At 32.8% G+C, this 23055-nt stretch overlaps 2 protein-coding genes across 2 annotated transcripts; both read right to left on the bottom strand.

The window, feature by feature from the left end:
• Positions 1 to 868: 868 nt before the first annotated feature.
• On the bottom strand, positions 869 to 3540 carry LOC140806098 (cytochrome c oxidase subunit 6a, mitochondrial). Its single transcript, XM_073162576.1, has 4 exons — positions 3320 to 3540; positions 2935 to 3041; positions 2758 to 2800; positions 869 to 1147 (listed from the first exon to the last, which is right to left on the bottom strand). Exons 1-4 carry the CDS (start codon positions 3438 to 3440, stop codon positions 1113 to 1115), a joined length of 306 nt encoding a protein of 101 aa, XP_073018677.1. The 5' UTR covers positions 3441 to 3540; the 3' UTR covers positions 869 to 1112.
• Positions 3541 to 4363: 823 nt separating this feature from the next.
• On the bottom strand, positions 4364 to 7826 carry LOC140806099 (LRR receptor-like serine/threonine-protein kinase HSL2). Its single transcript, XM_073162577.1, is given in 4 exon segments — positions 4364 to 4634; positions 4636 to 4919; positions 5008 to 6042; positions 6045 to 7826. Coding segments are annotated over 4 exon segments (2964 nt in total). The 5' UTR covers positions 7600 to 7826; the 3' UTR covers positions 4364 to 4544.
• Positions 7827 to 23055: the final 15229 nt, after the last annotated feature.

Raw genomic sequence — 23055 nt, 5'->3', positions numbered from 1 at the left:
GCGACAAGGAGAATCATCGTCAAGAAAACGGGGGTGAAGAAGGGGACGCCAAAGAGAACAGAAATCAAGAAACACCAGAAGTAAATGAGAGCGAAGAAGCAACAGAAGAGAAGCATGTAAATGAAAATAATGGTCAACAACTGCAAGTGAAGGGGACAGAAAGAATGAAGTAGTGCAGGAGGAAAAAAGTACAGGACAGAGCAGTTGAAGGGGTAGTAGAGAAGATATCAAAGATGAAGAAGGGATAAGCAGGCCGATGGAGGAGACGAGCAAAATGTCAGAGGTCGAATTCGGTGGACAATTGATGACTAATGAGGTAGAGAAAGAAGACGGGGCAAGTGGAGAAAGTAGAAGAATTAATCCAATATAACAGAAACAGAGAAAGTTTCCATGGTTAATTAATTCGACCATTGCTTCAATTGGTGACCAAAACAACACATCTGGTTTAAGTTTCGAAACTAGGAGTGATCAGCTATAGATAATGTAGTCGATTCATCTGCCTCTGCACTGCCTCAAGAAGAGGGAACTGAAGCTAACATCCATGATGCGGTTGCCTAGTGACTTTCATACGAGTTCCAGGTTGATTATTTGGTAGTTAGTTGTAGTGGGATTTCTTCTTCAATTCTCTGTTTTTTGAGCTTCGGCGATTGCTAAGGATCCACGATAGCACGTTATTATTACTATTATTTGTTTAAATTCCTTTCCGTGTGAATGCAAAACATGCAAAATTTTCCAATAATTTCTTTACTTATATTCGGGTCAATCATAGTGTAGCAATTAAACTTTTCCGATAAAGTGATTAGTATCTCATTAATCAATCTTGTGTTCGACATTTATTTTGTCTTGAATGGTTGGAAGCAAGAAATGATAAGTTGCAAGTTCAAATGGAGTTTTACTTCACTCTCTTAACAAGGAAAAGTAGTACAAAAGAAATCAAGAAAAAGAACAATCCACACTGCATTCTAGAAGAGTAGAACTTTTAGTTTCAGGGATTTTCACCATAATTTTTTATATTCCAGTGCAGTTTGGACATCACAAGTTTAAATACATCACAGAAATGCACTAAACCGTTCCTTATTCCTCTGAGTTTGCATTCACTCGACATAGAGCAATCAATGCTCCTTCACCTCAAAAAGGCCATCTGGACCTGCATTCACAAAATGTATTTTAGATAAGACAGTTTCAGGGTAGAAGCATAAAAAAGGACTACTTTATTTTATAGCATAAATGTCCATTAAACTTTACTCTCATGCACTAATTCAAGCATTGTGAGCGCGATCCACATACTGAAATTCTATTGTGTTGAAAGGACAGTAACAAGGCCTGGTTGAATATTTGTAGTCGCGATTTGAGAATCCACGAAAGTATACATGCTTTTCAGACTTATCATGTTGATACTATCCCAGAGAAATAAAAAAATCACACAGACACATGTACAATTATGTCAACCACTTCGATCTATAATAGGGGAATTTTGAATGAAGAGTAGGAAATACAAAAGAAGCCCGACGCTAAAAAGTAATAATAATATAATAATAATAATAATAATAATAATAATAATAATAAGAAGAAGAAGACACACACAAGAAGCCCAAGGTTAGGATTCGTTTGATTCAACATAATGATCTTCAAAGATAGCTTGATACAGTAGTTATGACTGCACTTAGGAAAGATGTCCTTTGCGAAATCCTTCAATAAGTAGATTACAAGATTCTACCTCGATTATCCCATAATCCGGCTTCCTAGTTTATGCGAACCAAACATAAAAAGAAAACTCAAAATTGCATCAGTCCTGTTGGGAGGGAAGTATGCTTAGTCCAAAATGGTGGACCACAGATGCATGGTTTTCATGGAACTTTAACTTTTAAGATTATTAATCTATTCAATGAGTAAACTATCACCGTATACCACAGGTAATCTGCTTCCAATAGGTACGAATAGTATTTTCCACAAATTTGCTTTCCTCTTTATTTTCTTCAACTATATTGTTTATATTATTTTTCTCACTCAACACAATTATATAGATAGTGATGAAAAACAAGGCTATCGAGGGAAGATATAAAGCATGAAAAACAAAAAAGCAGGGAGTTGAAATTACAATGAAATGATTTAACAAAGAAAATCAGAATAATATTGGTAATTCCTCGTAAGAGACATAATAATCACATTAATACTTTCCTAGAAATTTTGATGAAAGTTGCTTATTGTCGTTTAGATTTTGAATAGTTGAACAAGTCAGGGAAGTCACAGAAAAAATTGCATATAACTTCAAATTTTACCCCTATAGTAGCAATGACATTGCAAATTGTTTATCTTCGAACATAAAAAAATCAAATCAGAAAGAAGTGAACAATTCATTCCACAAAATACCACTTGCTTGAAAAAACGTATTAGATTAGAACTCTAAGAAATCGTTTAGACCAGAAGCCATGAGATACAAGAAAAAGAAATGAAGTTAATTTTACTAAAATTACTGAATCATGAGAGATGCTCCTTCAAACTCAATATCAATATTAATATTAACAACAAAAATGACCTAAAAATCGAAAGTCTTTTTCCGAATCAGAATTACAACTTAGCTGCACTGCAAAATGCAACTTTGGGCGGAGTTTTTAACGTCAATAATATTCATAACATTACTCGCTCGTCAATGAAATACATACAGCTAGTTGGAATTCCAAAACGTAAAATAGAAAATTAGAAACATCCAAACCAACAAAATAAATGAAAAAAGGAGTAAAATTGAAGGAAACTGACCCCAGGGAAACTCCTTGTTACGAATGTGCAAGTATGGGTATGGCTGCACCGCAAAGTAAAAATTACATCAGAAACACAGGAATCGAGCTCCACGGCATTAAAAACCACGGTAAGTGCAATCTTCAATACAAAGAACATAAAATTTCATACGTTTTCATCGAGGGAAAAAGCACTTACAGGGGGCTCTTCAAAGTGATGATGCCCCTTGGAGAGGTTATAGATGGAGAGAGTGGTACATGTTGCTATTCCTGCGTAAGTTATCTTCTCCCACTTGGAAGCCTCAGCTGTATAATACCCAAACAATAGAATAAAATCATCGCAAACAGAAAATGCTCCGTTATTTTCCACCGTATCCTCGCATTTAAATCAATTTCACGAGTAGCAACACATCTGAACATATATAAGCAATACCCGATATAATTTTATTCGAGAAACCTAACACATACACGAGCGAAAAATCCAATAAGCACGTATTGATTAACCTTAATTAGATCCCAAAAAAATTTCCCAAAGCTGTTTATTCAATAACTGAATTTTAATATATATACAATTCTCAAATTACCAGCTTCATCATGGTGGGCAGACGAGGAAAATGACCTTTTCGGAGAGGGGGAGGCGCGTGGGGCAAGTGCGCCGCCGCGGAGGGTGGAGCGGAGGCCAGATCTCACTATCGCGGTCGCCATTTCTGTTTCCACGAGCGATTTTCGACCTGAATTCAGCTGAATTGAAATTTCGTGAGGTCCAGCCACAACGATTATTTACAGGGTTACACTTGGTGAAAATTAGCGGACGGCCCGGTCGTAAATGGGCCGCTATGAGTCTAATATTGAATAATGGACCGCTATTGTTGTTCGGCCCAACTAATTTGACCGAGTGATTCCAACCCGATTATCCGAAGAATGGTTCCATGTGATTATTCAAAAATATTTGTTTTAATTACTAAAGGATTTTGTTATCAGGCCAAAATTTATGTAAGACGATCTCACGAGTCATATTTTGTGTGACGTATCTCTTATTTGAGTCATTCTTTAAAAATTATTATTTTTTATGTTAAAAGTATTACTTTTTATTGTGAATATCGGTAGAGTTTATCCGTCTCACAGATAAATCACTTCAGTGTTGTAATGTGGTTGGATTGTCAACATGGTTCGATGTAAAATGTGGTTGCTTCGATGCTATATGTGGGGGCACTGCCCCACATGGTTTGGATGGACAAGATTCACACACATATGTGATTTTTAAAAAATTAGTAGACCTCTGTGTATGTGTGGCTAAATTTAGGTCCTTGATTCTATCATGGAGTAGTGCCCCTACATTTAAGTTGGAATCAACAGTAAAATGTTGAGTTTACTATAATTTTCTAATATTTTAATATAACAACAAAAATTGTATTTGACTATAAATTATGAAAGTTTATGCAAGCGTATAACTATATAAAAATGAAATTATAAAATGAAAGCAGAAAAGATAAAAGATTCATGGTTCAGTTATAATTATATTTTGATAGTTGATTCAAACATGAAATTATAAATTTATCCAATAGTCTTTTTTAATTTAAAAATAATAATCTAGATTTTAAGTTTCAAAACTCCGGGCAAGGATAGTATTACTGATTTAAATCCATTGGTTGATTGTATATATCACAAATCGCTTTTAACATACTACACATACAAACGCAAGAAAACACACATCTTAGCAAACCATTATCTCAGCCACCCTCAGCTAACCAGAAACCAGAACTACGAACACAAAAACACTTTTATTTTCCTAAGAATTCGACGAGCTCTTCACTGGGTACGAGTAGGCGAATGATCCTTGATCAATTCGACAACCCTCCTCATAGAAGGTCTACTGGCCGGTAACTCAGCCGTGCACTGACAAAGCCACGTTCAGAATCTTCTCCACCTCTTCATATTCGATGGTTGAAGAATCCATTCGAGGGTCTACAAGTTGATCGAAGCAAGTTTTGTCCATTGTACCAGTAGCGTTCTCGCTTCCACGTTCAGAAGCTGCAAACGCCACCTCCATTACCCACCTAACAATGTTCTTGTTCTCGCCAAATGAATCGTCATTAGGTTTTTTTCCAGTTATTAGTTCTAATAAAACGACTCCAAAGCTGTAGACATCACTCTTTTCTGTAACTTTCATCGTATAGGCATATTCTGCAAAAAAGTTAGAACAAAATGTAAGCACGTGTACCAGATGATTTTAAGTTACAGAAATTTTGGTGCAAGTAAAATTATGGCTAACCGGGTGCGATGTATCCATAGGAACCTGCAACACGAGACATGACTTGATCACTCTGTAGTTCATCTTGTTTCACTATCTTGGCCAACCCGAAATCAGCTACTTTAGGCTTAAATTCTTCATCTAACAATATGTTATTCGGTTTGACGTCTCTATGAACAATGGCGGGCGCACAATCATGGTGCAAATAGGCGAGCCCCTGAGCTGCTCCTAATGCAATGGCAAATCTCTTAGGCCAATCCAAATAGGTCCCATGCTTCTCGTCATTCAACATGTCTCCTAAACTTCCATTTTTCATATAATCATACACCAACACTTTAATATCCTCGCCCATGCAACTAAACAACAGTCTTACAATGTTTGCATGTCGAATTTTGCCCAACGTATCCACCTCAGAGCGGAATACCCCCTCGGATTCTGCTATACAGTGTGTGCCCCAAAGCCTCTTGGCAGCAACAGTCTGCCCACTTTTCAATTTGACCCGATAGACCCGTCCTGATCCACCAGACCCAATAAGATTCTCATCTCTTAAGGCCGCGAACACCTCCTCTTCATTGAACCCAATCCGTTGGAACGATGTGATTTTCCAAGATTTCTTCCTTTTACCAACGGTAATTAACTTCTTGGTCTTGATCAAGAGCCAAAGTAAAACCACCAGTATCAATGCAAGAACTGATAGAATTCCCACTAGTACAAAGTTCACGTGTTTGGATCTCGAGCAAGGAGGAAACGGCTTGAGATCCGGACTACACAAATTCGGGTTTCCCATTAGACTTGAGAGAAAAAACTTGGTATCGAAACCAAGTGGGACTTTACCTTGCAGCCTATTATACGAGACATTGAACTCGTTGAGCTTCATATTCGTCAGCGCTGCAGGAATCTCACCAGAGATTGAGTTGTGGGAAAGATCCAAGTGCGTTAGCACAGGCAAACTCCCTATCTGTGCAGGAATATTACCTGAAAAACGATTGTATGATAAATCCAACTGTGTTAACTCTGTCCAATCTCCAACACCTTTCGGAATTTCCCCGTGAACTGGTTTTCTTGAATGTGAAACTCCTGTAACTTGCTCAGTTGATAAATACACGAGGGCAGATCACCAAAAAACTGATTTTTACTGCAATCCATTTTCTTAAGCTCTTGCAAACCGCAAATTTCTACAGGAAACTTGCCTGAAAAGTTGTTGCTTGAGATCAGCAATTGTTCTAGCCCTTTTGCATTTGAAATCGAAGGTGGGAAAGAACCTTGTAGCTTGTTATCTGTCAGCTCAACCATCACAAGTCCACTAAGACCCCAGAATCCATCTGGTACCGCTCCTGAAAGTTCATTTTCTTGAATTCTCACGTAAGTTAAACTAATGCATTCGCCGTATGATTCAGGGATTGTGCCTGAAATTCTGTTACCAGAGAGTATCAAACGATTCAGGTTCTTCTTGTAACACAAATTCTGAGGTAACGGGCCGTCCAATTTGTTATTAGATACATCAATTTCTTCCAAATCCGAGTTCATACCCATGAGTTCCGGCAAAGATCCTGACAAGCTGTTATTAAACAGCCTCAGTGTGATAAGATTTGGGTTTAAAGCTAAAACCTCTGGAATTCCACCTTCCAAGAAATTGTCCCTGAGTTGTAAAGATTCCAACTGAAGACCCGCCAGACTTTCAGGTATTTTTCCGGTAAGATTATTAGCCGAGGCGTCAAACTGCCGCAACGAAGTAAGATTGGAAAATGTGTCTGGCAATGCTCCCGATAATTGATTTTCAAATAATTCAATCACTTCAACGCTTTTCAATCCAGCAATACTTTCTGGTATGTTTCCTTGGAGATTATTCCCTGACAAATCCAAGGTTTGGAGAGAAACAAGATTTCCAATAGAGGCCGGGATTTTCCCGACAAGGTTAGAATATGAGAGAACAAGAATCTGAAGATTTCTGAGGCTTCCTATGTTTTCCGGCAATGGGCTAGAGAGGAAGGGATTTTCAGACAACACTAGCTGAGTTAATCCAGTTAAATTGAACAAGAAATCCGGTATCGACCCATTCAACAGATTTGAACCCAGAGATAAAAAATTGAGTCTTGGCAAATTGACAAAACTTGCGGGGATTTCACCTGAAAAATTGTTGAAGGACAAATCCAAGACCGTCAAATTCAGGAACTTCACCGGGAACTCCGGCAAGACGCCGACAAAACAATTCCATGACAGATTAAGAGAAAAAAGATGAGAACACAGTGAAATGGAATCAGAATCAATGCTCCCGCCGAGGTTATTGGATGAAACGTCCATATTCCGGAGAGTAGAAATCCGGCAAAAATCCGCCGGAAAATTCCCTGAAACACTCACATCAGATAGCTCGATTGAAACGACGCTAAGATTCTGCGAGTCGCAAGAAATGCCCGTCCAACTGCACGGCGCATTCCGGGCCGACCCGACCCAGTCTTCGAGCTTCCTTAACGGATCGTGGAGTTGGCTGTTCTTCACGCGGAGCAGAATCGCCGCGTCTCTGTTGTATGAATCCGCAGTACGTATGAAACAGATCAGGAAAATGGCAAATGTGAAAAACAGAAGCAGGATTCGATTTCTCCCCCGACAACTCATTTTGTTTCTGGTTAGAAACACAGAATTATTACAACAAATGAACTCAGTTAACGAATGACTTGTACTGAATGAACTGAAAGATTTTTTATTTGATTTCAAGTTCAAAAAAAGGGTGAAAATGGTGTTTATGGTCGGAAATTAAAGTGGTCAAAAGATGATTTGAGCACGGACTATGGAGAGTGACTGGGATTTTGATAATAAAATGACATAATACAGTGAAATCTCACGAATTGTGATTTCCCAGGATTAATATAGTATATCACACGGGAAAGAAAGGTCCATGGAGATGATGCGCAATACTGTGGATATTTGTACAAGTTAGTAAAAACAGTAAATTTTTGTCACGCCCCGAGCCTGGGTTCGCGTCTGCGTGACTGCACATAATAGGCCCCTATAGCAACTACTTCGTATTCGTCCTCGCTTTACGAAAATGATTAACCCAAGTTGCTATAGAAGTCCATTGTAAGTCATTATAAACTCATTTTAAATTTTTTTATTTTTTCGATGTTGGACAAGGTATCACAATCACCCCTCCTTCAGAACGCGACGTCCTCGTCGCGGTCTGACCACTCGATCCACCAGCACCAAGAATCTAGAGGTGGCTCCTACAGGTTCAAGAGGTGGCTCCCGTCATGTAACACTTTGCTCCGCAGGTTCAAGAGGTGGCTCCCATGCACGTAGCACTTTGCCCCGCATAGCACTTATTTCTCGGTGTTCCATGTCGGTGACCGGCTCTGATACCATTCTGTCACGCCCCGAGCCCGGGCCCGCGCCTACGTGACTGCACACAATGAGCCCCTATAGCAACTACTTCGTATTCGTCCTCGCTTTACGAAAATGATTAACCCAAGTTGCTATAAAAGTTCATTGTAAGTCATTATAAACTCATTTTAAATTTTTTGATTTTTTCGATGTGGGACAAAGTATCACAATTTTGGGACTATATTTGGTCATTTTTAACTATGTTTAAGAAAATTATTGAAATATATATATTTTTTATCGAACATTATCCAACTTATCAATCTTATTACTTCTATATTTATATTAAGACTAACAAACAATATCGCTGTTAATAAGTTCTCAATATTTTGCTATGTTAGATTAAGACTAAAAAACAATAACAAAATCAGTATGGTTTTTTGGAGACAAAAGAAACAGTTAGTATATTAGTTTCATGCAACAGTCTTTTTCGTAAGAAAATTGAAAAAGAAAAAAATAAATGGTAAAATTAGAAGTAAAAAAATAAAATTTAATGTAGAAATAGAAGATTGAGAATAATTTCAAAAAATGATGTTTTTGTAAATAAATATTCAATCAAATGATAATAAATGTAAATCAATTTTCAAATACGACATTTTCCTAAATAAATAGCTATAAAAAGAGAACGAGAGAGAGAGATTTTGGTGGTACCAACTTACAACACTAGTTTATGTGAAATCAAAAAAATTATTTAAAAAAAATATATATCTTTGCATCTTCCTAACAAAAAGGATTGACTTATTTTCTTGTGAATGAGTTAGCAAGGAAAATAAAATCTATGACCAAATCTAAGTTGGTTGAACCACTGGCAAAGCAAAAAAATATTAATTAATTAAAAAAGAGACTATCATTTATGTCCTCCTGAGTAATAAAATAGTGAGTATGTATTTTATGATATGTTTTCAAGAATTTTTATCCGTAATATAGATTAATATAATCAACACTTATAATGAAAAATCAATATTTTTATTGACATAAAAAATAATATTTTTCATTAGTCGGGTCGTGTTAAAAATCGTTATCACAAAATCGATCCGTGAGAAGGTCTCGTAAGAGTTTTGTGTAAAATAATTTGTGTGAGTGAATCTATGTAGCAACCTGAGAAGTCAATTTGGATTAGTAAATAGGAAGAGTGGTATTTTTCTAGAATTAGAATTTTGATTAAAAGGATGGATTCCAGTTTGTTTAATATCATACAAGAATTGTTCTATTTAGTAATTTGACAAGGAAATTGAAAAACATGAAACAAAATTGAAAGTAATGAAATTCGGTTTTATTTCCACGACAGCATTCATGCATCACCATTGCCAATTTGTCAAGTAGCTTTTTTTAAAAAAAACTTTTAAAAATTATTTAATACATTTAAGGCATAATTTGATACACATGATAGGATAAACATATGATATATAATATAAGGATAAGTTAAGGATAAATAATATGTAGGATATTATATTTAATTTTTGGTATGATTTTAATAAGAGTGATTAAATTTATATATTAGATTGTAATGACAAAATTAACCTTATCATAATAAATTTTATAATTTCAAAGTTGTTGTTTGAGTTCATATATTTATCTGTTCATGTGCCGATAGTACTTGCATGATTTATTTATTTTTACCTAATTTTATATATTATATAATATGATAATTGAGCAATTGATTTTGTGAGTCAAGTCAAATATCAATTTTTAAGGTTAATCGAGTGATACTAATAATTTTATTGAGATTTATAAAAATTATTTATATAATAAACTCGAATTCATTTATATAATTATCATATTATATAATATAAAAAAATAAATAAAATATTTATTTGATTTTAATTTCTACTTATTAACATAGATTTATAAAAAATCATTTATAAATTGAGGGTAATTAAATCATTTGTAGTGTATTTTATCATTGAATTAAAATTATCACACCTTCTATTAGGGATATTTTATCTTTCTAAAAAATTATTTATCAAGGGCCCATGATATTATCATTAACTTTTTAAAAAGGTACCAAACATAGGATAAAGAGGATTATTTATCAATCCCTATCTTATCCTATGTACCAAACTATGCCTTAAACATTAAAATAACAAATTTGAGACGAGATCTCACATTCAAAATATAATTACAAGTTGTATCCTAATTATAAAAGTCGCGGTTTCCTAAAGTTCTACTGCAAAATTATATCATAAATATGTTTGTAAGATGTGTTTTTGAGATTCCTAAGATCGAGAATAAAAGTTTAGATTAAGTATTTTTTTTTTGTTTTTTATTAATTATTTTTAAAAATATATTTGGATAAAGAGTTAAGATTAAAATTTTGCGCAATACATTTGAATGTAATACCGGATGATATTCGTCAATGCAATGAACTTTAAAATTAAAGTAATCTGTAGGAGTGAGCATTCAGGTGATTCGTTCGTCAATCAAATCAACTGAATTTTCAAACAAATAAAAAAAATAGAAGTACAAAATATATGGACATAAACATAATGCAAATTTCTATAAACACTCGTACATTTCGTGAGGAAAGAAATATTATCGAACTATAAATCATGAAAAATAATATGTACATTTTATTTTGTGTAACGGTTCAAACACCACGGTTCGATCGCTCTTCCAGCGAAGACAATTATTGTGTATCAATAATCTTCCTCCTAATATTACGCTTTTTGCAATAAATGAGAATCGAACTCATGATATTGATTCTGATACCAATTGTAGGATCGAATGATTGTCATTTTATTAAAAGTTATAGCCGGTAGTAAAGGGACAACTCAAATTTTTTAAACCGCGTATCAGCCCAAACTACATGATTTGATTGCTCTACTCAGCTAAGACAATAATTCATAATTCCACCTCAACAATTTTTAAAATAAAAATTATTTTTTAATTTTTTTTATAACACGTAGCCTATTATGTGCCACGTACATTACTGTTAAATTCATATTAGCTTGATTGTAATGATATAATTGCAGGAAATACTTCTATGAAATTCTCATTGAGTTATTACCTTATTTGTAACATATTTGAACAATTTAGTCCATCTGTTATATTTTTTTGAGCATACAGACTAATGTTTTATGAGAAAATTTTGCAAAATACTCATCAACGTTTTTTTGTGTATTTCATTCTTTTTTCGTGTTCAATATATGATTAATTGACACAATTAAATCGAAATAATTGTGAAAAAAACTTGATTTGAAGTAGATAAATGGAATTTTTGAGAATTAATTAGCTAATATTTTACTCATTCAATATGCAAATTTTTAATATGTTTGTACTTTGTAGTGTTGCTTTATAACAAAGTTAATTTGATTTTAAAAAAGCAATTTTTTATTGTCATGTAGCCAATTTGGTAAGAAAGAGTACATATTTCTGTAAATGGTAACTGACATTTCATTTGCAGTACTTAATTGTGTAAAGCCATCGATATATATTGTTATTTTCTGACAATTTAAGAATCCCATATAGTAAATGTCAAATAAGATTTAGTCTGAATTTCGAGCCTTAAAATCTATTCAATTATATGATAATGTTTGTACATATATGCATAAAGCTGTCTGGCTGGATACAGATTTTTTTTTTCATTTATTGAAAATTTTAAACTTTGTTCATGGTTAATTACTTACTTTGAAATATATTTGTTTGTACACAGATGCATACTCCGTGGCGAAGCCAGAAACATGGCTCTGTCCGGATTGAAATTTTAAACTCTAAAATCTTTTAATATTTTAAATTGATCTACTCGTGCTAATATCATATTATTCGAAAATTATACAAAATTTACATATATATTTTTTTAAAAAAAATTGGTCAGCCTAGGTAAAAAACCATGTGGCTCCACCTCTGCATACAGAGTTGTTCATTATTATCAAAATTCTTGATCATGCCGTTAAATATTTATTTGGATGTACTAATTTTTTATTTGGAAACCAAAATTTTTGGGTAAAACTGTTATTAATTTTTTTTTTTTTTTTTCAGATTTCTTAGTTTTTTGTGATGGAGACTAAATTGGCTACATCACTATCACGTCACTTTCAAAATCGTTACTAAAATCTCCTCTCTCTTTTTTGCCTTGTTTGTATTATAAATACAAATTGTACCCATCCAACTTTGAAAATAAGAAATTATTACAATGACTCAAAACTTCGGACCTTCACAATTATTGATTGAACGAAATGTTGATTATAATTTTGTATGGATATTGGTAGATGAAACTACTTTCACTAACCTTATGTGACTCCACATTTTTAAATTGCATGGCTCTAGCTGTCCAATGACGTTCGCAGACATTTTTTTTTATTTAAAACATTTTAAGCAATAAAATAAATTATGGATATTAATTTAGTATTTAATTTGTGTTTTATATGAGTGAGTGAGTGAGGTTAGCATTTATAAAAACTATCTCAAAGACCAAAAAAAAAAATCAACTTCGAATCGAAGTCGAATATGTTTGAACTTTTTTATCAGTTGAATTCGAGTTCAAATTATTTTTTGTCTAATAGTTCGCGAACCACTTGCGAACTTTAACATATTAATATGATATAATATAATTATGTATATATTAAATAAAAATATTTTGAACTTTTATTTTCGAGTTGATCACTAATATGTTGATATATTTCTAGTTTTGAGATTGATTTATATTAATATTGGAATTTGGACCTAACCCAACCCCAAAAGCTAGCTCAAAGGGGGAGGATTGTCCAAGACCATATATACAACTCTCAGGTTAGTAATCAACCGATGTGGAACAATTAACACACCTCTCACGCCCAGGAACGAACCCAGGAACGAACATCTGGAGCGTGGAGTTTACAAATGACTCAATTATGGGCAGAATGAGTTGCCTAATTATAGGTGGTCCAACACATAACGGTGAACTCGGGCTCTGATACCATGTTAAGATTGGAACTTGGACCTAACTCAACCCCAAAAGCTAGTTCAGAGGATGATTGTCCAAGATCATATATACAACTGTCAGGCTATTAATCAATCGATGTGGGACAATTAACAATTTGAACTAAATTAATATAAAAAATATTAAAATTTTCGAACAAATTATGAGTAACTCGAGCCTTTAAAAAAACGAGGGTTACATATAATTTATTTATTTGATTTGAAGACTTACATATGATTGAAGTCACTGTCTTTTGACTTAGATGGACAGAAAATGTCGAATTAGCAGTCTAACCGAGGGCCATGTTTGGCCAAAAATATTAATTTATTTCGACACAGTTTCAATATTATTGTTCGTATACGTGACAGCACATGGACGTCCAGTCCCCCACAATCACCGAACAGTTTGATTTTGTTTACATTATAACGAGCTGTTTTTCTATGCTTTTATTCGTTTTTGGATTCTCTACTTTTGCACACTTGGTCAAAATCACTTTTTCTTTAGGAAATTAAATCGTGCTTTTACTTTAGTATGCTTTGATAGCGTTCTTAATTCGATAAATGAAGTAATTGTCACGTCTCGAGCTTGGGCCTGCGCATGCGTGACTAAACAATGAGTCCCTATAACAATTATTTTGTATTTGTCCTCGTTTTATGAAAATGATTAACCCAAGTTGTTATAAAAGTTTATTATATGTTCATTATAAAATCATTTTAAATCTTTAATTTATAGGACAAAAATATTACAACTAGAAGATTTCGAGCAGACAATAAAAGAAAAGGTGGCAAAAGGTCCAACTAAGACACGTACATGTGTGAGAATCTGATGCTACCGATAAAACAACTCATTCACACTTACTTTTTTACTGTGGGTTAATCGATCTATATATCACATATTACATCTGCTGGTCCATGTGTTTGCAACATGAGCAGTGGATGTTAGCCGGATAGCATCGAAATTTCTTATGGGATGGGTTAATTTTGATTTTTTTTTTTTCCCATTAATGTTTTACAATTTATTTTTTCCCATTTTTTATTATAAAGGGGTAAAGCAGCATTGAGTGGGGTTGATTGAATTTCATGTACAAATTGCTCCACCATTGAATGGGATAATACAAATAAATAACTAGTGTGTTCAGTCGTCGAATATGACGAGACAAATGATGTTCTAATATGTGGGGAACTTGTCCCAGCTTGTCCTAATACGCACTAAAAGTAAAAACAATGTCAATTTTTTTCTAGAAACTTGATTGGAGAATCATTTAAGAATAATTGGGCCGAGTATTATTCGTATGTGGAGAGCAATTATAGAGTAAAATGCATTGTTTTGAAGATATTCCAATAATTCCACTTGAGTGGATGCATGTATTATCAGGCCCGACTAGTTCCGAGTTGTTCAAGTTTCTTTTCTTTTTTCTTTTTCTAAAGTAAGATGTCATTATTTAATTTGATTTTTTTTAGTGTTTAAACCAAATCTTTTAGGGAGTGTTTGGTTTGGTGGATAAGGTGGGTTTATTTTTTTTTAACCCACTTTATCCCTCGTTTGGTACGCGTGATTATTTAACCAAGTCAATACCTCCTATGAATGATTAGGTTATATTAGGTGGGTTAAAATAATACCTACTCATCCCCTAGGATTATTTATCCAACTCTTAATCCTTCCTATTTTTCAATTTTACCCTTCTTCTATATCCAAACTCACCACCACTTCCCGCCGCCACCGACCACCGGCCGCCGCCGTCGCCGGACCGCCGCTGCCACCGACCGCCGTCGGACATTGCCACCGCCAGACCGCCGCCGGAGTGGTAGACGAAAAAAGAAGAAGAAAGGGCAATTTTGTCTTTTCATCAAAAAATTCAAAATTATCCTTCACTTAAAAATCATACCAAACATAACACCATATATTACATTCCTACAACAATCATTTTCTTTATCATTTACTTACTAATCATTAGTTTATTTTATCTTCCAAACCAAACGCAGACAAGTTTAATTTTTCTAGCTTATCGAATACCTTAGTACATCACATTTTTATTCAAAGTTCATCTCCAAACCATCTTATTCTACAAGTTCATTACAGTGTAAATTGTTTTGAATGTCGTTGTAAGAAGTATTTTTGAAAATGAGAAGTTAATTTATATCTAGCAACTCTTTGTTAAACATGGCGGGAAGTTCATATACACAAACTAAGCCATAGTCGCGTTTCTTCAATGGCGCAATTCTTTCTTCTGTAATTTTTCGGTCTGTCAAAAATTTAGATCGCATTTTGTATGTGTGTGTATAATTTTTTTTCTTCGATTTAACATTTGGAAACATGTACTCCGTTATTTTTAGAATGCTCGAATTTGACTTAAATGAAGTCTCTATTCTTTTGCTTGATTTGTACGAAGGACAAATAAAATATCATAATCTATTATTCATTGACAAGAGAAATTAACAGGCGCTCTGCTAATATTAAGATTTAGGTTTAACTTCATCTTATTAGTTTAAAAAGGATTATTGTTTAAGTTCATATATACAATTATCAATAACTTAATCTAGCTCGAGAGCGTAACCAGCGATTTTTTGACAATGGGTTGACTGATCAGATAATTAGAACTCAAGTCATACACTTGGATATTACTTCTTTATTGATAACAAATAAAACAAGAAAATTTAGAATGCAAAATATTTCACTCAAAACAATCTAAATTTAACATTTGTTTTTCCCCACTTATCATATTCCTGCTAATGACATACATTTTTTAAGAAAATCTCACACTAAATCTTGTATTTAACTTCTACACTTGTGAATGTAAAGAAAAGATTTTGTGTTTTTTGTGGTTTTAGAATGAATAATTAATTAGTATTTATAGGTGATGTTTAGATAATTAAAAAAAAATAATAATAAAATAATATTTATTACATATTCAAACAAACTATTTTTACTAACTTAATCTATTTGTTACTTATTTGTCAAAAATGTGTTGTTGATTTCAAAAGTTATTGGGTTAATCAACCCATATATTATGCTATTAAGTGTGAAATACGATGTACAATAATAATAATAATAATAATAATAATAATAATAATAAAAGTAGGTTTCTTGTGAGATGATCTCACGAATCTTTATCTGTGAGACCCTACCGATATTCACAATAAAAAGTAATACTCTTAACATAAAAAATAATATTTTTTCATAGATGACCCAAATAAAATATATGTATCACAAAATACAACCCGTGAGACCGTCTCATATAAATTTTTGCCTAATAATAATAACAAGTCCATCTGATTGCGTTGTATACATGACTGACTGTTAAAGGAAATTTAACGAGATTTTTTTCGCACGTGTGCTTTCGGTATTGTTTGAACGTTCTCTTTTCAATCTATATCGTGTCAATTATTTTGATTGGTGTGTCGGTATTTTGAGGGTAAATTTGATTCTAGCACGCAGGTGTTATCTACTTGTGTGTTTTCCAGTCGTGTTGTCAAATAAATATATATCACCAACCAACCTGTTGTATACGACGATCCATGTGTTTGCCACATGGGTTGTGAATAGGCCCAGTCAGCATCGAAATTTCCTATGAGACGGGTTAGTTTTGATTATTGGGAAAACTTGTTTGAGACGATTTTACGGATCGTATTTTGTCAGACGGATATCTTATTTGGGTCATCCGTAAAAAAATATTATTTTTTATGCTAAGAGTATTGATTTTTATTGTGAATATCTGTAGGGTTGACACGTATCATAGATAAAGATTCGTGAGTCCGTCTCACAAGAGATCTGCTCTTGATTATTTCACCCAAGTTTTTTTACATGGATATTATATAAAGGGGTAAGCAGAATTTAGTGGGGTTGATTGACCTTAATGTACATATTGCTCCACCATGTGGTGCGATATACAAATGATAACTAATGTATTTAGTCATCGAAGATGACGAGACTAATGATGTTTCTACCTGTAGGGAACTTAGCCCCGACCACTTTTATTATGGAAACCTTTTATTTTAAGAATATTTTATTTGGTAATATTTCATTAAAAATGTCCATTTTTTTTCTAGAAACTTGATTAGAGAATCATTTAGGAATAATTGGGCCAAGTATTATTCGGATGTGAAAAGCAAGTATATAGTACAAAGCATTGTTTTCAAGAGATTCCACTTGAGTGGATGCATATGTTCTCAGGCCCAACTCATTATGAGCCGCTCAAGCTCTAGAAGGCTATTTTTTTCCAAAAAAAAAAAAACTTTATTTAAGTTTGATTGTTTTAAGTGGAAAAAATATATTTTTTCGTTTAATATCTTTATCGTATTTGGTTTTTGATCAATTTGCAGCTTGTTAATTCTTTATTTTGGTATATTATCTTTTCATTATCGGCTATTTTGGTCCATTCTTTTTCTGAATTGCCAATTTCCATTGGAAAATACTGACGAGACGATGACTGAAGCTGATATAGCTAAACAATTGACATTTCTTTTCTTTTTCCAAACTTGGACGCCACTTAATATGAAAAATAGTTTTTTTGGTACATTACTTTGTCACTTTTTTTGTTTTGGTCATCAACTTTTTAGTTTTTTGTTTTGGTATAATAACTTTTGAATTTCGGTTATTTTGGTTCATTTACAATTGAAATGTTCAATTTTCGCTAAAAACGATGATTAGATGATTGTTATAGCATATTTTGGTGTCACAATTATTGAATGGTTATGGTGGAATGCACATCCGGTGAAAATTTGCAATTTCGGGTAAAAACGGACCAAAATATCTAAATATGAAGATATAATATATCGAAATAAATTTTTTGACAAATTAATAGATAAAAAATAAAAAGTAAAGATACTGCAGAAAAAATATTTTCCCATTTTAAGTGTGTAAACAAAACCATTCACAATTTTTAATTTCTCTAGGTTCTTGAATTATCTCACCCCTCACAACACACAATTTTTATTCGAAGTTCATCTCCAATGCTATCTTAGTCCTGTAATACAAGTTCATTTCAGAAGTTGCAGAATGCAATGCGTGTGTCAGATAATTAAATAATAAAAGCTTCCCAAAAACTTTACAATGGCACGATATTTGAAATACTTGTAGATGCAATTTTCGTCTCCCATATTTCTGTTGTTGTAGTTTTGGCCTTCTGCTCGAATCTTGGCCAATCATCTCTCAATTTTTGGTGATTTTTTTATCAAGAGTGTTGATGCGATAACGAATATATAAGTACTACGTTTACATCAACCTCACATTAAAAAAATGACAAAAAATATTAAAACAATAGTAGATTGAGACTGAAAATTTGCCAACATATATAAATAAAATCATTAACAAAATAGTACCAAAATTGTTATTTATGCAGTTCATGCGAGCATCATGTTTATCATAAGGTTGATGAGGGGATTAATCTGCAACTGAAAATTTTCAGGGGCCAAAACTATGAACTTTTGCTAATTTCTGATAAAATAAAATAAAATAAAGCTGTCCACACTAAGCCACACACACATATTGATATATTCTACATCTGTCATCTGCCGTGCATTTTTATGCAAACATCGATGAGATGTCATTCACATGTTCGATGTGATGTGATATGATTAAATTTTCATCTACCGGTACTACTCAGACAGATAGTGTGTAAACTTTTGTACAATATTTTCTCCTTACAAGTCACAAACTTAATACGTTTTGATTAACAGTCATTTTAATTAGGGGTGTCAATCGGGTGGGTTGGTTCGGGTTTCGGGTCAACCCGCGAATTTTTTTTTATTTTTTTTCCAACCCGAACCCGAAGCAACCCGAAAACCCCTAACCTGAACACGAACCCGTATAACCCGACTCAACCCGTCTACCCGAATTTTATTATTTTTTTTAAATTTTTTAAAAAAAATTAATGAAAAAAATTCAAAAAAAAAATAAAAATAATAATAATATTTTAATTTAAACACTTCATAACAAAATTTCCGATTTAAATTTGAAAGTTTAATCGTAGAAAATTAAAAATATATTTACTAAATCAAATAAAAAATTGTTAAAAAATAAAAATATGCAAAATAAATATTAAATGATGAAAATTTATCATATAAATATACAATAAATTTTGTTCAAACATACCATATATAAAAATATAGGTAATATTTTCAAAAAAAAAAGTTCACGGGTCAACCCGCGACCCAACCCGAAACCCGCCTAACATAGCACTAACCCGAACCCACCCAACCCGTACCCCAAAAACCCCAACCCAAACCTGATTTTTTCCGTGTTGGGTCGTGTCGGGTTGACGGGTCGTGTCGTATTTTGACACCCCTAATTTTAATTTATATTACTTACAGTTTCATCTTCATATTCTCTACAAAATCAAGAATTTCACAAAAATTTAGGTTTAATTTTTCTTTAAATGTTCTTCGATCATTTAATTGTTTTTAAAGTTTGTCTTTTTGCGATCGGAAATGATTTCATGTATATTTTTCAACTGTAGAGTTTAAATTTTTCATCAGATATTGTTTTAATGGAGATTTTGTATGTGTTGTTCTGCGTCATTTTTCTAGTGTTTCTCGTCAACTAATACATGTTTTTGACTGTGTACCTTGTTTTCGAACCATAAGACTCATATTTATGATTTTCGAAACCAAGTTTTTTTTTTTGATTTATTAATTATAGTATTTTGTTATCGATATTAAACCAATATCTTGACTCCAACTCTACTCAAATTTGTCATTGCTTCCACTTGTTTTTTCAGTCAACGCGTAAATTTTTGTATATATTTACCTCAAGCGAAATGGTAAAAACAAGATAAAAAATAAGTTGGAGTTATTGATAAAGGTAAGTTGCAATTATGTAATATGGACATTTGGTATACTGAACATAAGGATTAATTTACATCGAACCATTTCAGATTATTTTTCAAATTTATATTTTAAAAAAAATTAATATCCTAATTTCAATAAACTTGTTTGGTTATTTTTGGATTTCATGGATTTTAAATTCTTCTCTAATCATTTTACTCATTCATATCAAGTAATATTCTAGTAGATTATTAAATCTTTTCAATGCAAAGTAATTTGCAATCCACATCACATATTATTCTCTCCAATATAAATCATTCTGTTCCACGACAAGCTAAAAAAGGAGGTCAATTTATCAAAAATAAGGTAGCAGAATGAACAGTACTCTGCGCATGCATATCATATATTGGACCACTAGGTCGAGAGGCACAAAATGCCTCAAAAAATTCGATAGATTTCGAGACCCCATGGTTATAAGCATAAAGACAACGGTGTTCAAACGTAGGATCTTCAAAAGATTTTGCATGCACCTGATGTAATCCTCAGAGTTTTCGAAAATCTTACATAATAAAGTTAAATCTCAAACTCCTCCTGCCGGCTTCTCCATATATCATTTGGTACGCAGATGTCTTGCAACTTAGTATCAAACGTAAACAGTTTGATGTCACGGAAGGCATGCAAATGTTCCACTATCATTTGAGGAAAATATAACAACGATGATATTTTTTAAAAAGCTGAAAACTGATCGAACCCGACCCGCTGAATGTCTAAATTAAATATAAATTATAATATCGAAAATGGAAAGATCGTTATAGTTAAAAACACCGTCTAGCTCCGCCTCTACCTATGTAGTTTTTAAAGATCTATTTATTTAAGATTTTTTCAAAATAAATATGAGAAAAAATTGATTTGGTTGGATAGAAAATAATTTAAAATAGTAAGCATCTAGTATGCTTTGATGGCATGGATTTAATGTCAAGAAAACACAGAGTAAACATTGCTTGTTGGATCCAAGTTTGAAATACAAAATGCAGTCTTTTTTCAAAAGAATTAGGTTGGCGTCATGTTTCTTTTCCTTATTATTTAATTGTCAAATCAATTATTTATAGAACATCAACTCCACAAGCTACCTCTAACAAGCATCTGCAGTAATTGATTCGCTGATGCAGAGAATTAAATATGTGATTAGAAATTAAATAGATTAGAATATGTAATACAGTGAACCACAGCCGTTTTAAAAGGACATTTGTACAGAAAAAATAATTTATTAAATTCGAAAAAGAGTGAAAAAAATTCAGACGGGGGTTTGCTATTTTGTCATAGGAGCAGTCACATTAATGCTTGATTGCAGATAATATTGAAGAGGCACGATTATACACTGAAAAGTAAACTAAAATACAGATAATTTATCAACGTCATTAATGAACTTTGTACCATAATTGTTGAATAAAATATTTGGAAACCCGCAGCCGATCAAACTCAAATATATAAAAACAAAAAGAAGATAAGAAAAAGCTATTTAATTAGCACCAAGAAATTTGGTAGGCAACCATTTGTTTTATATTTTGGAAAAAGAACCACATATTAATATAATCACGCTATTTTATATTTTTCAAATATATGGTTGTATTATATTTAAATTTTTTAAGATAATCACATAATAACAGTAAAAAAACTGATTAACCCCATCTTATAATATGATTAAAAAAAATTCCCAACTTAAACAAGAAGTCCATAATCCATAAAACTCAATTTATTGCTAAACAACCTGCATGCATTTGATTTGTCTCAAAAAAAAAAACCATGCATTTGATAAAATGCAAAACAAACAAAAGTGAGAGTTCAACAAGAAAGAAACGCACATTTGTTGGAATTAAATAGGATAAATGTTAAAAATACCACAAACATAGGATCTTCCTTACATTTCAACAAGGATTTCTTAGTTCATCTTTAGATTCACATATATGTATGCATCTATGAAAGAAAACCCACAGTAAAAAAACTTACAGAAACATAAAAAAAGAGATCTCGTTAAAGAGTTAATTAAAGAAAACTGAAGAAAGAAACTATTGCCTGGCTCCGTTCTGTTTGCCTCTTCTTAGGACTTTTCAGATGGCCAAAATCTTCACTAAACCAGCGTGAGATAAAACTATGTAATTCTTAGCCTTGATGTTGTTAGTAAATGACCACCGAGGACTGAAAACCCAGTCCCCGGCGACGTACGTATTCTCCGTTCTTGGACCAGGGGCACATCGGTCATTGCATGAACCTTGGATTGAAGCTTTGGAATGGGGGAGAGCAGGTGAGTGTTTTCTTGAAACATTTTCACATCTGGTTTCCAGAAAGAAATGTCCCACCAACTCTCTCTCTCTGATATATACCGTACATTTCCTGATATATATATATATATATATATATATATATATATATATATATAAAGTGGGAATTTACATGTAAGTATAGGCGGGGGTTAAACTCCATTTTGCCCCATGAGCTTCTCCTCTAAAGGAGGGAGAGGCGTTGGGAGTGGAAGAAGGCGAAAGGCTGGGGGATTGTTTGTGTTTTAAAATGAAGCCGAAGAGGCAATTTGTCAATGCCTTGGCGAGGACAATATCTCGAAAGAAATGAAGGCTTTTAATTGTATTTATTGTATTTGCTTTAAAAGTCAATACCACATTTTATATATTCATGACTTATATTTATATATTCGAATAGTGTGGTACATCCTATATTTATTAACAGCCATAAATAAATCAGACTAATAATGTCGTTATTATTTTTTAAAAAACTAATTTTCAATTAGGGTGATGGCAAAGCTATAGAAATTTTGGCAGAACACAAATATTACAAATAGACAACACATTAATGATCTGACTTATGTGATCAAATATAATTCGTCGAAATATTGATATTAGTTCGTAGTTTGACGTTAATCCTTCTTACGTGAGATTTTTCTTTAGCACTAGTTGATTTTTAGTGAATAGAAAAATAACTTTGCATTATATTACTTTGTTTCTGAATTAGAGAATATAGTTTCAA

This window comes from Primulina eburnea, chromosome 11 (assembly GCF_022965805.1).
Source record: "Primulina eburnea isolate SZY01 chromosome 11, ASM2296580v1, whole genome shotgun sequence".
In the NCBI taxonomy this organism is placed as follows: Eukaryota; Viridiplantae; Streptophyta; class Magnoliopsida; order Lamiales; family Gesneriaceae; genus Primulina; species Primulina eburnea.
This window is presented reverse-complemented; position numbering and strand designations above follow the sequence as displayed.